Source organism: Mytilus trossulus, chromosome 4 (genome assembly GCF_036588685.1).
Source record: "Mytilus trossulus isolate FHL-02 chromosome 4, PNRI_Mtr1.1.1.hap1, whole genome shotgun sequence".
NCBI lineage: Eukaryota > Metazoa > Mollusca > Bivalvia > Mytilida > Mytilidae > Mytilus > Mytilus trossulus.
This window is the reverse complement of record NC_086376.1, coordinates 69,215,573-69,231,845: the sequence shown is the minus strand read 5'-3', so window position 1 is coordinate 69,231,845 and position 16,273 is coordinate 69,215,573. Positions and strand designations below refer to the sequence as shown.

General features: G+C 33.1%; 1 protein-coding gene across 5 annotated transcripts in view; it reads right to left on the bottom strand.

The window, feature by feature from the left end:
* Positions 1-4,369: 4,369 nt before the first annotated feature.
* Positions 4,370-16,273, bottom strand: part of LOC134715836 (uncharacterized) — a 29,696-nt gene continuing 17,792 nt past the window's right edge. For all 5 annotated transcript variants that reach the window (XM_063578333.1, XM_063578336.1, XM_063578335.1 and 2 more), the window contains exons 3-10: positions 15,729-15,820; positions 13,818-13,961; positions 13,193-13,355; positions 10,512-11,453; positions 9,244-9,411; positions 8,915-9,003; positions 7,512-7,652; positions 4,370-6,990 (exon numbers count right to left, since the gene is read on the bottom strand). In XM_063578333.1, the coding sequence (XP_063434403.1) occupies positions 5,295-6,990; positions 7,512-7,652; positions 8,915-9,003; positions 9,244-9,411; positions 10,512-11,453; positions 13,193-13,355; positions 13,818-13,961; positions 15,729-15,820 (3,435 nt within the window). In that variant the 3' untranslated portion in view covers positions 4,370-5,294. The remainder of the gene's footprint in view (positions 6,991-7,511; positions 7,653-8,914; positions 9,004-9,243; positions 9,412-10,511; positions 11,454-13,192; positions 13,356-13,817; positions 13,962-15,728; positions 15,821-16,273) is intronic.

The window sequence follows — 16,273 nt, the reverse complement described above, 5'->3', positions numbered from 1 at the left end:
ATTAGTAAATGGGAAATATAATGGGTTCTGTAAAAGTTTATTCATGTAAAATATTTCAAACTAGCAACGAAGACTGGCTTATCCTTAATGCAGTATCTGTAAAAGTTGAACAATCTCCATTAATGTTTCTCATAATGATACACTCTAATACTTTTGAGACATTTAAGGTGACATCCAATGTTAATACGACTTTAACTTGATTGCTTTACTAGGACACTTTCCATTAGTTGATATTAAAGATTTAATGGATGTTTCTTATTGTTAGTAAAATACTGGAGTTTTTTTGCAATATGTTGTTTCACCGTTGATTCATATTTGTTTATTATCTGGGTTAATTCACCAATTTAAAGAAAAAAACGAGATGTTAGTACATGTTCACATATGTATGTCAATGATGCAGTTGTCCAACGACACATTAACCATACGACTTCTACAGTATGTGATCTAGTGGTATTCCATAGTAAGTTATTTCACAATTAGTCAGAACCTATAAAACCGTCCTGGTCAAAAGAGTTAGGGGCTCGTTATTAAAAAGAGACTCGATGATCTGTTATCAATGAAAAGTAAAATAGAATAAATAACGAACTTCGTGGAGAATTTTTACCAAAAAAGGCGTACTTAAACAAATGAAAATATCAAGAGTTCAAACGCATCAAACGAATGGAAAAGAACTGACATATTCCTGACTAGGTGCAGGCATTTTCTTGTGTTGAAAATGGTGGATGAAATCTTGTTTTATAGCTAGCTAAACCTCTCAGAAAACATTCCCTAATTTTACTTTCTTGACATTACGAACAAATATGTTATCAATTTCAAATGGCGAATCTCGGTGGTGAAATGCCTCAAACTAAGTTATTTAACTATTCCAATTGGCGAAGCAATCTTCTTATAATGTTTGAGTGAGATTCTACTGGGATTGTTCAATTCCAAGTACGAAGATGCCAAAATACTAATATCAAAACTAATTAAATGTTCTAAATTCAGTTCAAAATCCATCTTCTATTTCAAGAATTGTTGAAGTTTCGAAGACAGTCCTTACATCTTGGCGGTAAAAAATGAAATAAAATCGTGGAAGAACTAAAATGTTAGAAAACTAATTATTTGTTAATAATATTTGTGCACAGTGATGTCAGCCGTTGAAATAAATTTACGCACAGATTGATACATTTTGTGTAAGAAACCAAATAAAATGTCTATTTTCCCAAATTGGCTTTGCTCTGCTACTAAATTCTAGAAAATAAAAAAAACGCCGGAAATTACTACCACAATGACCCTTAAATTTCTTAGTAAGAGAATAAAATAGAAATACTCATATAAAAAAGTAAGGAAATGTGGTATGATTGCCAATAAGACAATTTTCAAAAAAAGACCAAAGAATAAGGATGTATACACTATAGATCATTGTAAAGCCTTCAACAATGACAAAAACTAATACAATATAGTACGCAATAGAAGGCCCCGCCAAGCCAAGAATGAAACAATCTGATATTCGATGAAAGACAAATGAAACAAAAGCTATGGCTTAAAACAAACAACTGTACCAACAAATCATTTGTTGTTGGATTGAGACAGGCACTTACAGAAGACATGGCTCGGTATGTTTGTGAGTGCTTAAACCTCCCCTAATATGGGGTATTTGTGTAACATGAAAACAAACGAACAAACTATATACATCAGTAGGAAAAGGCTTTAGTCATACCACCTATACAAAGCAGTAAAACAATTTATAAGAAGACAACAGACACAAAGTACCGATCTAAGGAATTCGAGGTTAATGAAGGTTTGTTGAAAGTATGAGTTCAATTAATATATATATATATATATATATACTGATAACCTCGCCTCTTATTTTGTATATGCTATTCCTAGCCCATCTATAGAGCATTTATACTCAATCGTTGTCCCTACCGTTTAGCAGACTAAATATCCACGTGTTTATTTCCCGTCATAAGAAGAGTGCTCCTTATACCGTACATTAAATTTTACAGCACATTTCAGGCAGTAGGTAGCTAATGGAAATATCTTTGGTTAGCTTGCTTGTTAGCTGAACCGTGAAGTCATTGTTAGGTAAGGTAAACTTCCCTCCTTTAATAGTAGACTAGCCCAATAGATAAAAAAAAATCTATCTCTCTGTAGGACTAAGCTACTTTAAAAGGAGGGAAGTTTACCTTGCCTACAATGACTTCACGGTTCAGCTAACATGCAAGCAAGCTAACCAAATATATTACCATTAGCTACATACTGACTGAAATGTGCTGTAAAGGTAACACAACCTTTGCATTTGTACTATTGTTTTTTTGTTATACAGCAACCATGTTTTCTCGAATCAGATTGCAATCCAAAATACTCGCTATTTTACTTACAACTGGTTTTGACACGGAATTGATCTAACATCTGAATATGCCTGTTTGCAAAGTGTGTATCATAAATATATATTCTCAGATAATGTACTCGGTGACATTTCAATTGTTTGGCTGTTGGTGTCCTTTTTGTTTTAATTGGATTTTTAGTTAAGCAGACTTATTGATAATATTTATAACTATATTATTTGTAACAAATCATCGCATTTTGCCTTTTGGGTATGTCTGTCAATTTGCCTATTCGCAGTTTTAAACGCGACTTTACTTTTTTTTTTAGATTTTATAGATATTTACTTATGGCAACTGCACTAAATTGTCTAAGATCATAAGTCGGTAAATTAAATACCAAACTTTTTCTCTGTATTCTTCGCTGCAATATCAATAAGTATTGTATAATTAAACCTGGGTTTTGTTGACGATTCAACCAGATAGTGTTGGATTAAGTACATCTCATTTATTTAATGACAGTTTTGAACTGGTCGAAATAAGAATGTAAGATGGTTGAGGATGATAAAATAACTAATTATGTTTCTTTTTAAGTATCAGGTTAGTATGAAATTACAGTATTGTTTAATATAGTTGGCCCATTGGCCCAAGACCGTAATAAGTATTCGATATTTTCTTTGTTTAATTTCAACGAAATATCGTCCCCTTTAATCGTTCTGTACTTTTTCTTTGTTTTATTTTTCTTTACCTTTCTCAATCATTTCAAAAAATTTATGGGGTGGATATGTAAAAAGTGGAGTAAAATGGGTTTTTTTCTTCTTCTATGTTTTATTTAACTGATATAATGCAGGAAAGAGTGGTTATGCCAGGCGCAAAAAGGTTATATTTACAGCTTTTGGAACATCTCTTAATCTGTCCTAAATTTGTCAGCTGGGACCTTTTTGTCTAAATGATTGATATATTTTTGTGACTAGTACTGTACAAGAGTCTTAGTCTACGTTGACCTCAAGATCTATTTTTGGTTTGTGGATAAATATCATTCATACAATTGTATTGAAGGTTAAAATGCGTTAAGTAATTTCAGAGAAAACAAAGATGTTATTTCCCTGAAGATTGAGTGAAAACCGACAGAGCAATTTTACAATCATTTATGCACGAAATAAGAAAACTTTGTAAAACAATACAACAGTTGTCAATGAAACAGAAAGAAATATTTGGAAACTAACCTATCAAGATTCTGCCTTCATTTAAATTTTTTTAATCAACTAATTGGACCTGCGTGCTGCCATGTATTTCTACTATTTGGAGCGAAATAGTATATTTTTAAAACAACCATCGATCACTACTGTTTTTTATCAGTAATTTCTCTGGAAACATGATTGAAATGATGATCGTAGAGATATGTCGTGGTTGCCATATTAGCCCATGATTTCTCAGAGTTTTCGGTAATCAGGAAAAATGTCATATATGGCCATTTTGGTAAAAAAATAAGTATAACATGAATAGGAGAAAAGGGGCGAAGGTTTTAAAAACGCATCACATTGAGGAGCATTCTAACATCCATCGTATTACTTAATTGCATGACGGCCCAATTCGTAGTTCCTTAGAATATGTGTTGTGCACATACATCATTCTGACTGAGGGACGGACAGACGGACGAACTGAGGTTGATTAGTATACCATATTATCTTTGCTTGAAAATCGTGGTTGGTTAAAACCAATAACTTGTGGTACGGATAAATTGATATATTTTTAAATACAATTATCTTAACACGTTTATATTAAGGTGCAATGGGAAAATACTTATCGATCCATTGTGTTATAAATCAGGTTTTTCGCATTTGTGTCGTTCCTGTGAAAAATATGTGGTACACATTAAAAATTTGTGAACTTTTTAAGCTCACTTTTGGATTTGGGTTTTGCTCATTGTTAAAGGCCTTACAGTGCTCTTTAGTAGTTACATCATCGTTGTGTGGTTCCTATTGGATCGATCTCTCATTAACAATCATATCCATATTCTTTCCATATCAACTTTGCAGATTTATTAAAACAATAACTAAGCGTGAAGTAGCTTGATTTATTGTTCTGGTCATAATTGCAAAATATTAACTAAGAATTGGGTCAGTCCTGGCTTTTCAAAACAAGTTTGGAGTATAAAACAATTGTTATCATGTATATCACGATAACGGTAGAAAAAATATCAATTGAACATATCAATAATGTTGGTCACTTCATAAAACATTGATTGTATTTATGGGACCCTGTGTTTGAGTCTTGTCAGTGATTAAAAAGATTTACATACCACAATAGTCATCATAATTTACTTAGATTATGATTGTACTTGTAATTCATCATTTTTATTTGATTTTCATACATTAATAGAAAACAGTAACAATACAATAGGGACTTTTCATCTAATCATATATAAAATGAGCTTGGATATATAATAATACTTCAAAATAAAATGAAAATGAGAAGGAATGCAAAGAGGAATAACTCTTGCTAAATTTTAAGACTAAATATGGTTGGTGTATCACCACAAAACATCATGGTGAACACATATTATATCGAATGTTGAGGACAAAATAACAAGAAATTATGAACTTGCGTCTTAACAATAAAATAAAATCATACTTTAATGTACAGGGCTTTAAAATGTTTACATATTTTCACTTATAAACTTTCGAAACTTTACTGTTACACAACTATATCTATCAAGCAATTTTATCAATAAAAAACTTTTATCAGATTAAATACTAAGTATATTTAAATCAGTTTAAAATACGAAAACTAAAATTATAATCATGAACTTAAGAATTAAAAATAAAATCAATTCATACTTTGACACTAATGTATAGGGCTACTATATATTTACATACACGATTCCAAAAGGCTATTTGTGAAACCATTTTATCAATAGAAAAATTGTTTCAAGTCAAATGTATTTAAAACATCTTTTAATGTCGCCAAAATCAAGAATAGGCAACATCACAAAACGTATTCTAATAATGTGGCAAATCGCAGTTGGTCATCGCCGTAGCTAGCTACCAAAACAACCTTGTTTGAGGGTTCAGTACAATTTATTTGAATTGAAGCTTCCCAAATACCGGACTCGTTTAAAACTAGTGGAGTCCAATCTTTATTAACTACTACTGCAACAGTTTTAGCATTTGGCACACGAACTGCAAAAGGCACAAATTCGCCACTGAGCCCAGACTTGATTGACATTGGTTTCCACATGTAGCAGCCTTCCTTCCAATATCCAAATTGTTTGGGAAAGGGAACAACTTCTTTAGTAACAGCCTTACAATACAAGAGGTAATTATAAAGACCTGGAATTTGATGACTACTATCAGTGAATGGATTTCCATGGACACACAGAACAAAAAATCCCTTTCTTGGTGGCTCTACCAGAAGTTTCACTTCGCTATCCCCTGATTGAATGAATACATGATCGGAACAGTCATTAGTAGTCTCAGCTTCTGACATACTAGCAGTAAAACGCATGGCTTCGGATGTTTTAAAGACAATTTCGATTCTGTTGCCGTCCGTGTGAATAACTGGATCAGGATGGCTAGCTGCAATAATCTCATACTTCACAAGCATTGGTTGTGGTCCTAAGAACCCGGACGGTAGTTTGGGTAGTTGAAGGGTTTTGACGTCTTCGTTACAGCAGATTAAATATTGAGCCACATGACGCATCTTTTTTGTATCTGTATCTGGATCTTTTGCATAGATTTCTAATCCAAATTCGCCTTTGAAAGGAGCCGTAACATTGAAAACATTCTCACCGTCCACGGTTTTGTATGTTACATAACCTTCAAATTCGCCGGTCTGTTCATGGTGAAGCAATCTACTTCTAAACTGCATAGCTTTGGGAGAAGTTATTTCAATTTTTACTTCCCCGTTTAACGTGTCTACAATACCAGAATTTTGATTGGTAGTAAGACCAAATTTGTGGAAAGCAGCACCGACTCCCCATGACTGATAAGCGCAAGGCGGGTATGGTTTGTGAACAGTGGACGACACAGTTTCTTGTATAATTTTGTATTCACATATTTCAGCAAACATGTTTTCTTTTCTATCGGATATGTCTTCTTTAGCATAGACTATCAAATTGTAAGTCCCTGATTTTGGTAGTCTCACTCTAAAGGTCACCATACCGTCTGCTGCTTCCAACATGGCGTAACGATTGAACTTCACTCCTTCATGTTCTTCACTTCCGTCCACGTTTTGTACACTAAAAGTAAAGCTATACGTTCTTTTGTTAGGATATTTCAAAGCAATATATACCTGATCTGTTGAACAAATATTTGCCATTTTATGACTTAATAAATCTATTCCCAAAAGAAAAAAATGTGGGGTCATAATCGGCATATTACAGAACTCTTCCTCTGAGACCTGTTGTTCTAAAAGCTGCCATCTGACATCGTCCGGATAATGTGTGTAAATAAACAGCACCGGATGTGTCAAGAAAAAATGGCTGTCCACTTCGTAACTCAATTCTCCACTCGATGTTTGCGTTGGTCTTCTTGCAAACCTGACGTCTACTAGACGCCATATTCCATCTATAAGTACAACATTCCAGGTGTGATGATTGGATCCTGGTCCCAGTGGTTGACCTGGTTTGTAGTCGGAACCTTTAGCTACACCAGTTATAACTTTACAGTGTAGTCCGCTATGTCTGAAAAAATATATAGAAATACTTTACTCTCTAGAAGACTTTTAATCAAAACAATAAACAGTAAATGCATTTTTTTATTTCTTATCACATACATTTTTTGTTGAAAGACTATAGATTTTTGTTCATTATATACTTACAGAAAAGGAAGCAAAAATATAATGGAGAAGGTATCATCATAAGACTATTTTGTAACTTGAATTCGAACAAAACCAAATACTATCAAGTTTAATAAAAAAAAATCTCGAGATAACCTACTGTACCAATTTGTAAATAACCTTTTTGACTACTTTGCAAAAGTTAATGCTCCTCATATCCAATGTAAAGTATAATCTAGTGGAAAAAAGAAACACAGCGAATATACAATATGTGCTATTTTCGATTTTTATTAACTCCAAACAACAAACGATATATTAAGATTGGTACACAATTAATTATAAATTTGAATGTACATGTACTTTCATAATCTTTTTTTTTTTACGAAGTACGAAGTGATAAATTTATTTTGCAGAAAATGAACTTACAAACACAGTGTATGAAAAGCCATAGCATAAGTAGTTCTACCATTACTCATTCCACTAAGAACTTCTTCTGGACTTCCAGGTTCCACGTCTTCAAAACTAAGTTCTTGACGATTAACTGACGCCAACCAAGTAAATAAGATCCTGAAATAAATGATTGTGTTACAATACTTTTTTTCGGATTACTACACAATTACAAAAATTATTTGACCCAGTATAAGTAGGCTGCAGGGGATTTCCTACACAGTCAGTAGGGAGCGAGAATGCTACAGGCAATGAGATTAGATGGAAAGGTAATAAAGACAGCATGAAGACAGATCGTAGAAACAAGGATGTTCATCTTGCTGGTTATGGCATCACCGAGATGATATGAGCTTGAAGCCATGTGCTGATGGGTAGAGGTTTGACGATCTCTACTGACCCGCCAACCTAAGGATGTAATGGTAGAGGATCAAAACATCTGGTTGAGGTTGGAACCATCTTAAAAGAGGGGCGAAAGAAACCAGAGGGACAGTCAAAACTCATAAATCGAAAATAAACTGACACAACCATGGCTAAAAAAGAAAAAGACAAACAGACAAATAATGGTACACAAACATAGAAAACTAAAGACTAAGTAACCCGAACTCCATCAATCTCAGGTGATCTGGAAGGCTCAGTAAATCCTTCTTCACATGTGGCACCCGTCGGGTTGCTCATGTTATTGCAAATCCGGTAAATAGTCTAATTTGGTAGGTCAAATTAAGTCATCAAAGTACAGGCAGAGAGCGAGAAAGATTCAGCAATGAGTGAAGATAGGCATTCAAATGAATATGACCGCAGAAAAGAAGAATGCAACCATCTGTAAGTAAAAATCAATTACTTTTTTCAGTTTTTTTACAATGATGTAAATTACGTATATTAAATGCGTACTATCAAAGTATAGGACACGAGCACGAGATAAAAATGAATGTCATAAAATAGCTGTTCCTTTGAAAGAATTATATTGTCCAATATGTTTTGATACCGGAAAGCAATCAACACTATTTGATGGGTTTTCGTTTCGTATAAATACAGAGAAAGTATTGCATGATGTTTTATGATGTATCCTTTCTTTACCACTTAAACTGAACTATTCACATTAAATCTCGTATTTAGAGAAATAGTGTGCAGTTTGTACGATACCATAAGCCAAACAAAGTGGAGATTTGAATGCGTAAAACATGATCGAAACCCCCTATAATCAAGCTATGAAACAATAGAGTTTGGTTTGAAAAGTACGACATAAACATCTCTTTCTTTATTTCATTTCTTCATACCCTTTTCCAAACGTTTAAATGTTGAAAATTTAATCCATACCAAAACATAATTATAATTTTGTATGTATGATTTAATTTCCTTCACTTTTTGATTTAAAAAATACATACCTAGCTTTTGTTGTTTCGTCTTCTAGTTTCTTGGAATAGATAAGGTCCCACATTAGTTCTCGGAATGTTGAATATTTCACTTCACATATCTAAAAAGTCATATGTATTTTATTAGTTTGTTACTTGTATAAAAAACAAATAATAAATGATGGATACTTTTAAATGTATTCTACTGCATAGAAAAAAAAATTATTGACATTACTACGCTATTGTATTCCAGTGAATTGTTTAAACTTAAAATTACACATTTAGAGCGAGTAACAATAAATTTTATGAGTACAACGTATTATGATTTGCTGAAAAAAATTATCCTGATCTTTTTTATTTACCTTCCTCACGTGCTTATCCCAGGTATTGTTGTTTTCGAATTTATGATTGGTCGGATGGTTCATTGGAACCGGATCTGGAAGATTGGCGTCGTTCATGTTGACAACTGACAACTGGAATGATGATGGTGGTGATCCAACCCCATTTGGCATACTATTTATTGGTTGCACCTGATTAGAAAAAAACATGCATTTTTCTATTTAGAGGAAGCAGTCAACTTTGAGGTAAGATATTCAGCAATATCATTTAGCTAGTACACTGTATGCGGTATATTCAACTATATAGAAAGACAGACGGACGATTAAAAAAACAGGCAATCAAAAATTATAGATCAGAAAAAAACACCTTAAAAGAACCTCTAAAAAATTCAAACCTAAAAAACGTCGTGTTTTTGATGAGTTGGGTGCGATTTGTTTTATTATCCTTTCATTTTGTATCTGTAACGTCCACATTTTAAAGTTTGGACAAACGATATTGGAAAATTATTTTTTCACAATTCATCATCAATAAATATATAAAAGCATAGACAATGCAAAGGTGTCGTTATTAGTTTGATAGCTAATGAATATTTCTTCTTGGAAATATTTAGTTATATTTTGGCTTTGTTTTACGAAGTTCTTTCAAAACTTTCATATCAAAAATGCCAAATCTGAGGAAAATTTACCATACGCAAATCGTTGGAATACGTATATATGAAAAATTAGACACTCTTCGAAGAAAAATCGAAGTAAATTAACCACAAAATAATCAAAAACGACATACAAAGAGATATGATTTTTAAATTAAGATACGGTATGATTTGTCTATTAAAAACGGATTCATATCGATCATTGGTCTACTGTAACCTTTTTATTTACACTGTTTGTCTATTTTGATTTAAAATGAGATTGCAACATCTAGAAAAGGGGGCGATTAGAGGGATTTCAGCCAAATTCCCGACTGAAATAAATCATTCTTTCCAGGATCTTGAAAAATTATTCAATATTTCCCTAGTGACAATAAAGGTAAATCCCGAATTCCTGCGAAAATTTTTGTCGTATCCCGAAAAAGACCCTCCGCTTTTCTAGAAACATTTCGAACATATAAGATATATCTAAAAGAAATAATAACGTTTTTTGATATTTTATCAGCCATGTTTTGGAAACCTATTTTTATGATACGGATACTAAGCTGGTACTATTATACTACCAATATACTGTGTCCCAGTACTAAAATACCAACGAAAGTATTTCACGTATTGAACGTAAATTTCTACATTCAGCCAACTTACATTTTTGGCTGTCATCTTTTCAAAAGATTCCACATTTTTACTTCCGGGAGAGAGTAGGTATTGCTGCAGTAACTCCTCATTTTCATCATCGTCTCTACGTGTACAAACAATAAAATATTGACATACATGCGTATACACAGTTTCTGGCTGATTAGGAAAACTACCGTAAAATTCCAGTCCATATTCACCTGACATTGGCATTGTTAGGGCAACATAAGCCTTCGTGTCATTGTCTTTTATCTTGATGCACTTCTGAAGTTCTCTCTCGTTCCAGCCATTTCGGATACATCTACAGAAAATATTAACGGGTCTAGTTTTGTTGATTTCGATACAAATAGACTTTTCTGTTGTTGTTATTGTTCCCTTTTTTTGAACCGGATAAAGACACATTCTTTCACTTCTGGTACCTGGTCCCCATGTCCGATCCCAGCAACAAGGCAATGGGTCATCTTCTATACACGTGTGGTCTATTTGGACCCTGTACGAAACCACCTCCTGGAATTTTGTTATCTCCTCTTTACGATCTGTTTTAAGCTGTTTTGCATAGAGTTTTAATAAATACATTCCTTGAGGGGGTGATCTCAAGATGAAATTTGCTCGTCCATTATGAACTTCATGATAAACAAAATTTTTCAAACACTGTCCATCTACCAATTCGCTACCACTATCAAATGTGGTCATTCTGAAAAAGAATTTTGTCGGCTGCGTGATTCCCAGATCCCATTTTACTTGGCCACGTTTCGTTTGTATGGTAGATTTGACGTTTGCCATAAAATTCAACTCGCAAACGTAGAAATGTGGCTTGACGAATGGTAAATTTTCGAATTCTTGCAACGAGATTGCACGATCCACGAGCTGCCATACTGGATCAGAAGACCAATGACTCAGCAACAGTTTCTCTGGATCTGTAAGAAAGTAGAATTCCTCGGAACCTGGATGTGTCTGTAACGATAGAAAATCATTCAATACATTAAAGCAAATTCGTTTTATGAAATGGGGGAAATGGTCGTTAAGACAAAAAAAAACAATGGTCATAGAAATGACAGATGAATCGACGTAGTCTGCCTTCACTGCTGCTCAAACATCAGACCGGTATTTGGAACAATGAAGATCATAAGCGGATCCAAGTGGGACTTTCGGGGCGGTCCCATTTGTGGGAAAGCTTTGGTGATCATATAGGAAATCCTTGAAGTATGGCTGGAGCAGCCCCCTCTTATTGCAGTCAGTGTGCCCCCTTATAAAAGATCTGGATCCACCACTGAAGATACATATTTGAATCAATTTTCTTTGTGCGCAGTGATAAAGTTTTCCATGAATCACGATGATGGCGGGAAATACATTGTCAGGAAAATGTCATTTTGATAACGAAAAATAACTAGTAAACGGAAGTCATTCTTCATCATAGAAGAAAATTGTCAACAATTATGGTAATTTAAATGTGATAAATTAGTACTTTGACTATTACGTAAAAGGTCAATTAAGAATGTAAATGTCGGATTGAATGAACAGGAGTAGCTTTGAAAATAAGTACTCGTAAAAACAAAAGTGACATTCCCGTATTAGAATTTGTTGTTCTAAAGAATCCAACGCATTGATTTACAATTTCTTTACCACATTTGGTATTAAAAGCTTAGACATATTACTTTTGAAAGGCGATGTAACAGTCTTAAACTATGAAACAAAGACGCCATTATTAACCATGTAATTGTTTTTATGGAAATTGATTGTCTCTCCATGCAGTCGGATTCAATGCTCTCGGTTTAATCACTTTTATGACTGCAAGCAATTATAACAGAGAGAGAATGTAACCAATAGTAGACATTCCTTATTTTATATTGCTGGCTTGGGTCATGCGTAACTAAATGGAGAGTTATACGTTTAAATTACAACCATTGGGACGATGTTACTGTTAGTAGAATGTACTTCTCAAAGGTTACCATCAAGATAGACTAGAAGCCAATGTGTCTATACGTGCATGATTGAAATTCTAGTAGTACTTATCAAAGAATACGCATGCTATTATGGGGTTATGTTGCCCCTGAATTTTAAAAATATAATCATATAATGCAAGACTTTCTAAATGGTAATGAAGTATATGTAGAAAGATCACTCATGTTGTATTAATGATAATGTGTCGAAACTGACATATTTGACCTGAATGGCCATTTTAAAAATAGTTTTTAAACGCAATATATATGAATCATGCCCTCGTCAAATAAGATATTTTACACACAACAACATCTTTGTAAAATATGTATTTACATATAACATATATAGCAGCAAAATATCAGTTTAGGTTAAGCCAAGGCTTATATGTAAATATTTATGGCAAGATATCGAAATTGGGTTATTTCAACAATATAACATACATATTTCGGCTCTTTATTAAAGTGTGATGAGAATAATTGTTTTGTTGTAAGACAAGTGATAATACTTATCGCATTAAATTAAGATTTTTGTTCGATTTACCAAATGAAACTCCCTGCATCTCCACAAATAAGTATATGTAAGGTATTTTGAGTTTGTAACATAAAACTCTTATAATTTCAAGATGCGGCTAAAATCGATGGGAAAAAGTTATCATTCCCGACATTTTTACACATGAAAGAATATACTGGCAATGAAAATAGCACTTCAAGTTTTATTACAGAATCTCCTGACCGGGTTTTATAAATATTTACCTTTCGTTTTGCTGCCCATTTCGTGTCGACCGGAAACCAGTTCCCGTCAATACAAACTGCATTCCAGCAATGCTGGTACTTATCGTCATTACAGGAGTCAGCTGGTTTATAGTCTTTCCCTTTTGCTTTACCACAGATAATCTTACAGTTAAGTCCAGCATACCTTTAATTAATAAGTGTAATTCAAGACGAATGAGACGATAAATTAACTAATTATTTATTTTCTTCACGAAACAGTTTTTGTTTTTTTTATTTTTAGTATATATACACTAAGTGTTTATGTTAACTTATAGAAAATAGCCATACATCAAGCCATCCATTGTTTAATTCCAATATTTTTTTTTGTTTACAATTACTTTTTTATCAGTATTAAGAAATAGCACACTGATATATGGTTATAACACAGACAGTATATTTAAAGCCGTAGTTACATCAACCTCATCTGTGTTCTTATGGTGAGTTTACTGTTATCTCAATGACAATCATACCATGACACATTATTTTTCAATGAACGAAAGACTTTACCGTGAACAAATGAAGAAAAACCGAAAAAAAACACATGTATATCTGTAATTATTTTTTAAAAAATATATTTATAGTAACTAAATATGCATTATATACTTACAGGCAAAGAATTTGAAAGATCTGAGCATGCGTAGACTTTCCATTTTTAAACTGTTCAATGATATTTTCTACTGTATTGTTTCCACTGTTAGTATCAAACACCTTTGTTCCGGGATCTCGGTGTACTATCCATTTAAATAATACCCTAAAAATATAAGTTATTGAATATGGTAATCTTCATAACATAATATAGGAATTAAAGATAATACCTAACAATTTACTAAATAATTCAAAACAACGGCCAGAACCCTGGTGGCCAAATGGTATCAGAAGCCAATCTATACACTGAGCTGGTGAGTTACACAACCCACTTGTTGCAGCTGCGCTTGATTCCTCTTTAAGTTGACTAGTATTACCAGTTTTCCAGCCGAAAGTCGGCAATCTCCCCTGGTACTCTGTATTCTTCCAACAAAAAGTGTCGAAAGTGGCGTTTAACACCAACAATAAACAAGCAAACGAAATAAAGGGCTAAATATTCCTTAGTCATTTTTTAACTTGACATTTTTAATGCATAGATTTATCTTGAATTGCAATACATTGTGTTTTGTTTGTTTAATCTTTGTGTAATATTCTAAAATGTAAATAATAAAAAAAAATTACAACAATCTGTAAAAGGCGGTTGATTCGCTTACTAAATATTGTAATAGTTATTAAAGGTAGCAGGATTATAATTTAGTACGCCAGACGCGCGTTTCGTCTACATAAGACTCATCAGTGACTCTCATATCAAAATATTTATAAAGCCAAACAGGTAAAAAGTTGAAGAGCATTAAAGAACCAAAATTCAAAACAATTGTGCCAAATACGGCTAAGGTAATCTATGCCTGGGATAAGAAAATCCTTAGTTTTTCGAAAAATTCAAAATTTTGTACACAGGAAATTTATAAAAATGACCACATTATTGATATTCATGTCAACACCGAAGTGTTGACTCCTGGGCTGGTGATACCCTCGGGGACGAAACGTCCATCAGCAGTGGCATCGACCCAGTGGTGTAAATAGTTATCAAAGGTACCAGGATTATAATTTAGTACGCCAGACGCGCGTTTCGTCTACATAAGACTCATCAGTGACGCTCATATCAAAATATTTATAAAGCCAAACAAGTAAAAAGTTGAAGAGCATTGAAGAACCAAAATTCCAAAACAATTGTGCCAAATACGGCTAAGGTAATCTATGCCTGGGATAAGAAAATCCTTAGTTTTTCGAAAAACACTTTATTAAACCATAGATGTAAAATGGGTATTACATGTCTTACATCTGCGATTAATCTGACTTTAGTTATTATTATGTGTCAAAGATATCCTATATAATTATAAAGAAGTTTTCAAGGTATCGAATTACTATCTATATGTACAATCTTTTTAAATACATGCCATCATTGACAATATCTAGATCACGTTTTATATTAACAGATTGAGTTCTGATTTGGTGGGTGGATGTTAAATTGTAGTTTCATTTACAATTGTTAGACGTCTGAAAGTTTACCTCATCTTCAATTATGCAATGCTATTATTAATATAATGGAAATTTAATGGTGACATGGGTGTTATAAAATGAGTTTATTACGATGTCTTCTCCAAAGTTAATTTATAATAAAGAGGGAAGATTAATTGAACTCTTTGAATCTAAAAATTTGCATTACATTTTTGCACCTGTTGATATCACCAATGAATATCAAAAGAATGTCGCCTAAATCGTGTTATTGGTCTTCACACGGTTTTATTAACTTGCTCAGCTCTTCATAAAATTTCATATTACGGCTGTGTGGCGTCAAATATGTAAACCCTTTGATTTCACAACGACTCAAATACATCACTTTACTCGTCACTGATGAGTCATTTGTAGACGAAAATCGAATCTGGAGCAAATACAAAATTTCAATCCTAGTATCTATGATGAGTTTATTTACCTGACTTTTTCTACTTGTGTTTTTACATGCTTGGAACTGTAAACCAAATGCCAGATAAGTCCTCTAAAAGATCGGTGTCTCTGCTGTGCTACCTGTTAATAAAGAACATACTAGTTTCATACATCTAAAAGATTGGTGTCTAGATACTGTGCTATATGTTAATAAAGAACATACTATATATCTACAAGACGTGTAGCTCTGCTAAACTATCTTTTAATAAAGAAAACACCAGTATTCTAAAAGACCGGCGTCTCTATTGTGCTACCTGTTTATAAAGACAATAGCAGTCTTAAATAATACGAAGATTTCTGCTTAGCTACCTGTTAATTTAAAAAAAATATAACGAATGATAAAAGCACCTGTATTTCTAGTATGATTTATGGTATTGAAGAAACTGTTAGTTTTTATTGCGATTCCGATCCTTTAAAGGAACATTTGTATTTGGAACATTTTTTACGGAATCACAAAGGGAATTACGTAACACAACTAAATGGGAGAAGGCTTTCTAAGTTTAATTAACTTGTGCCTCACCCCCTTTTGCAATT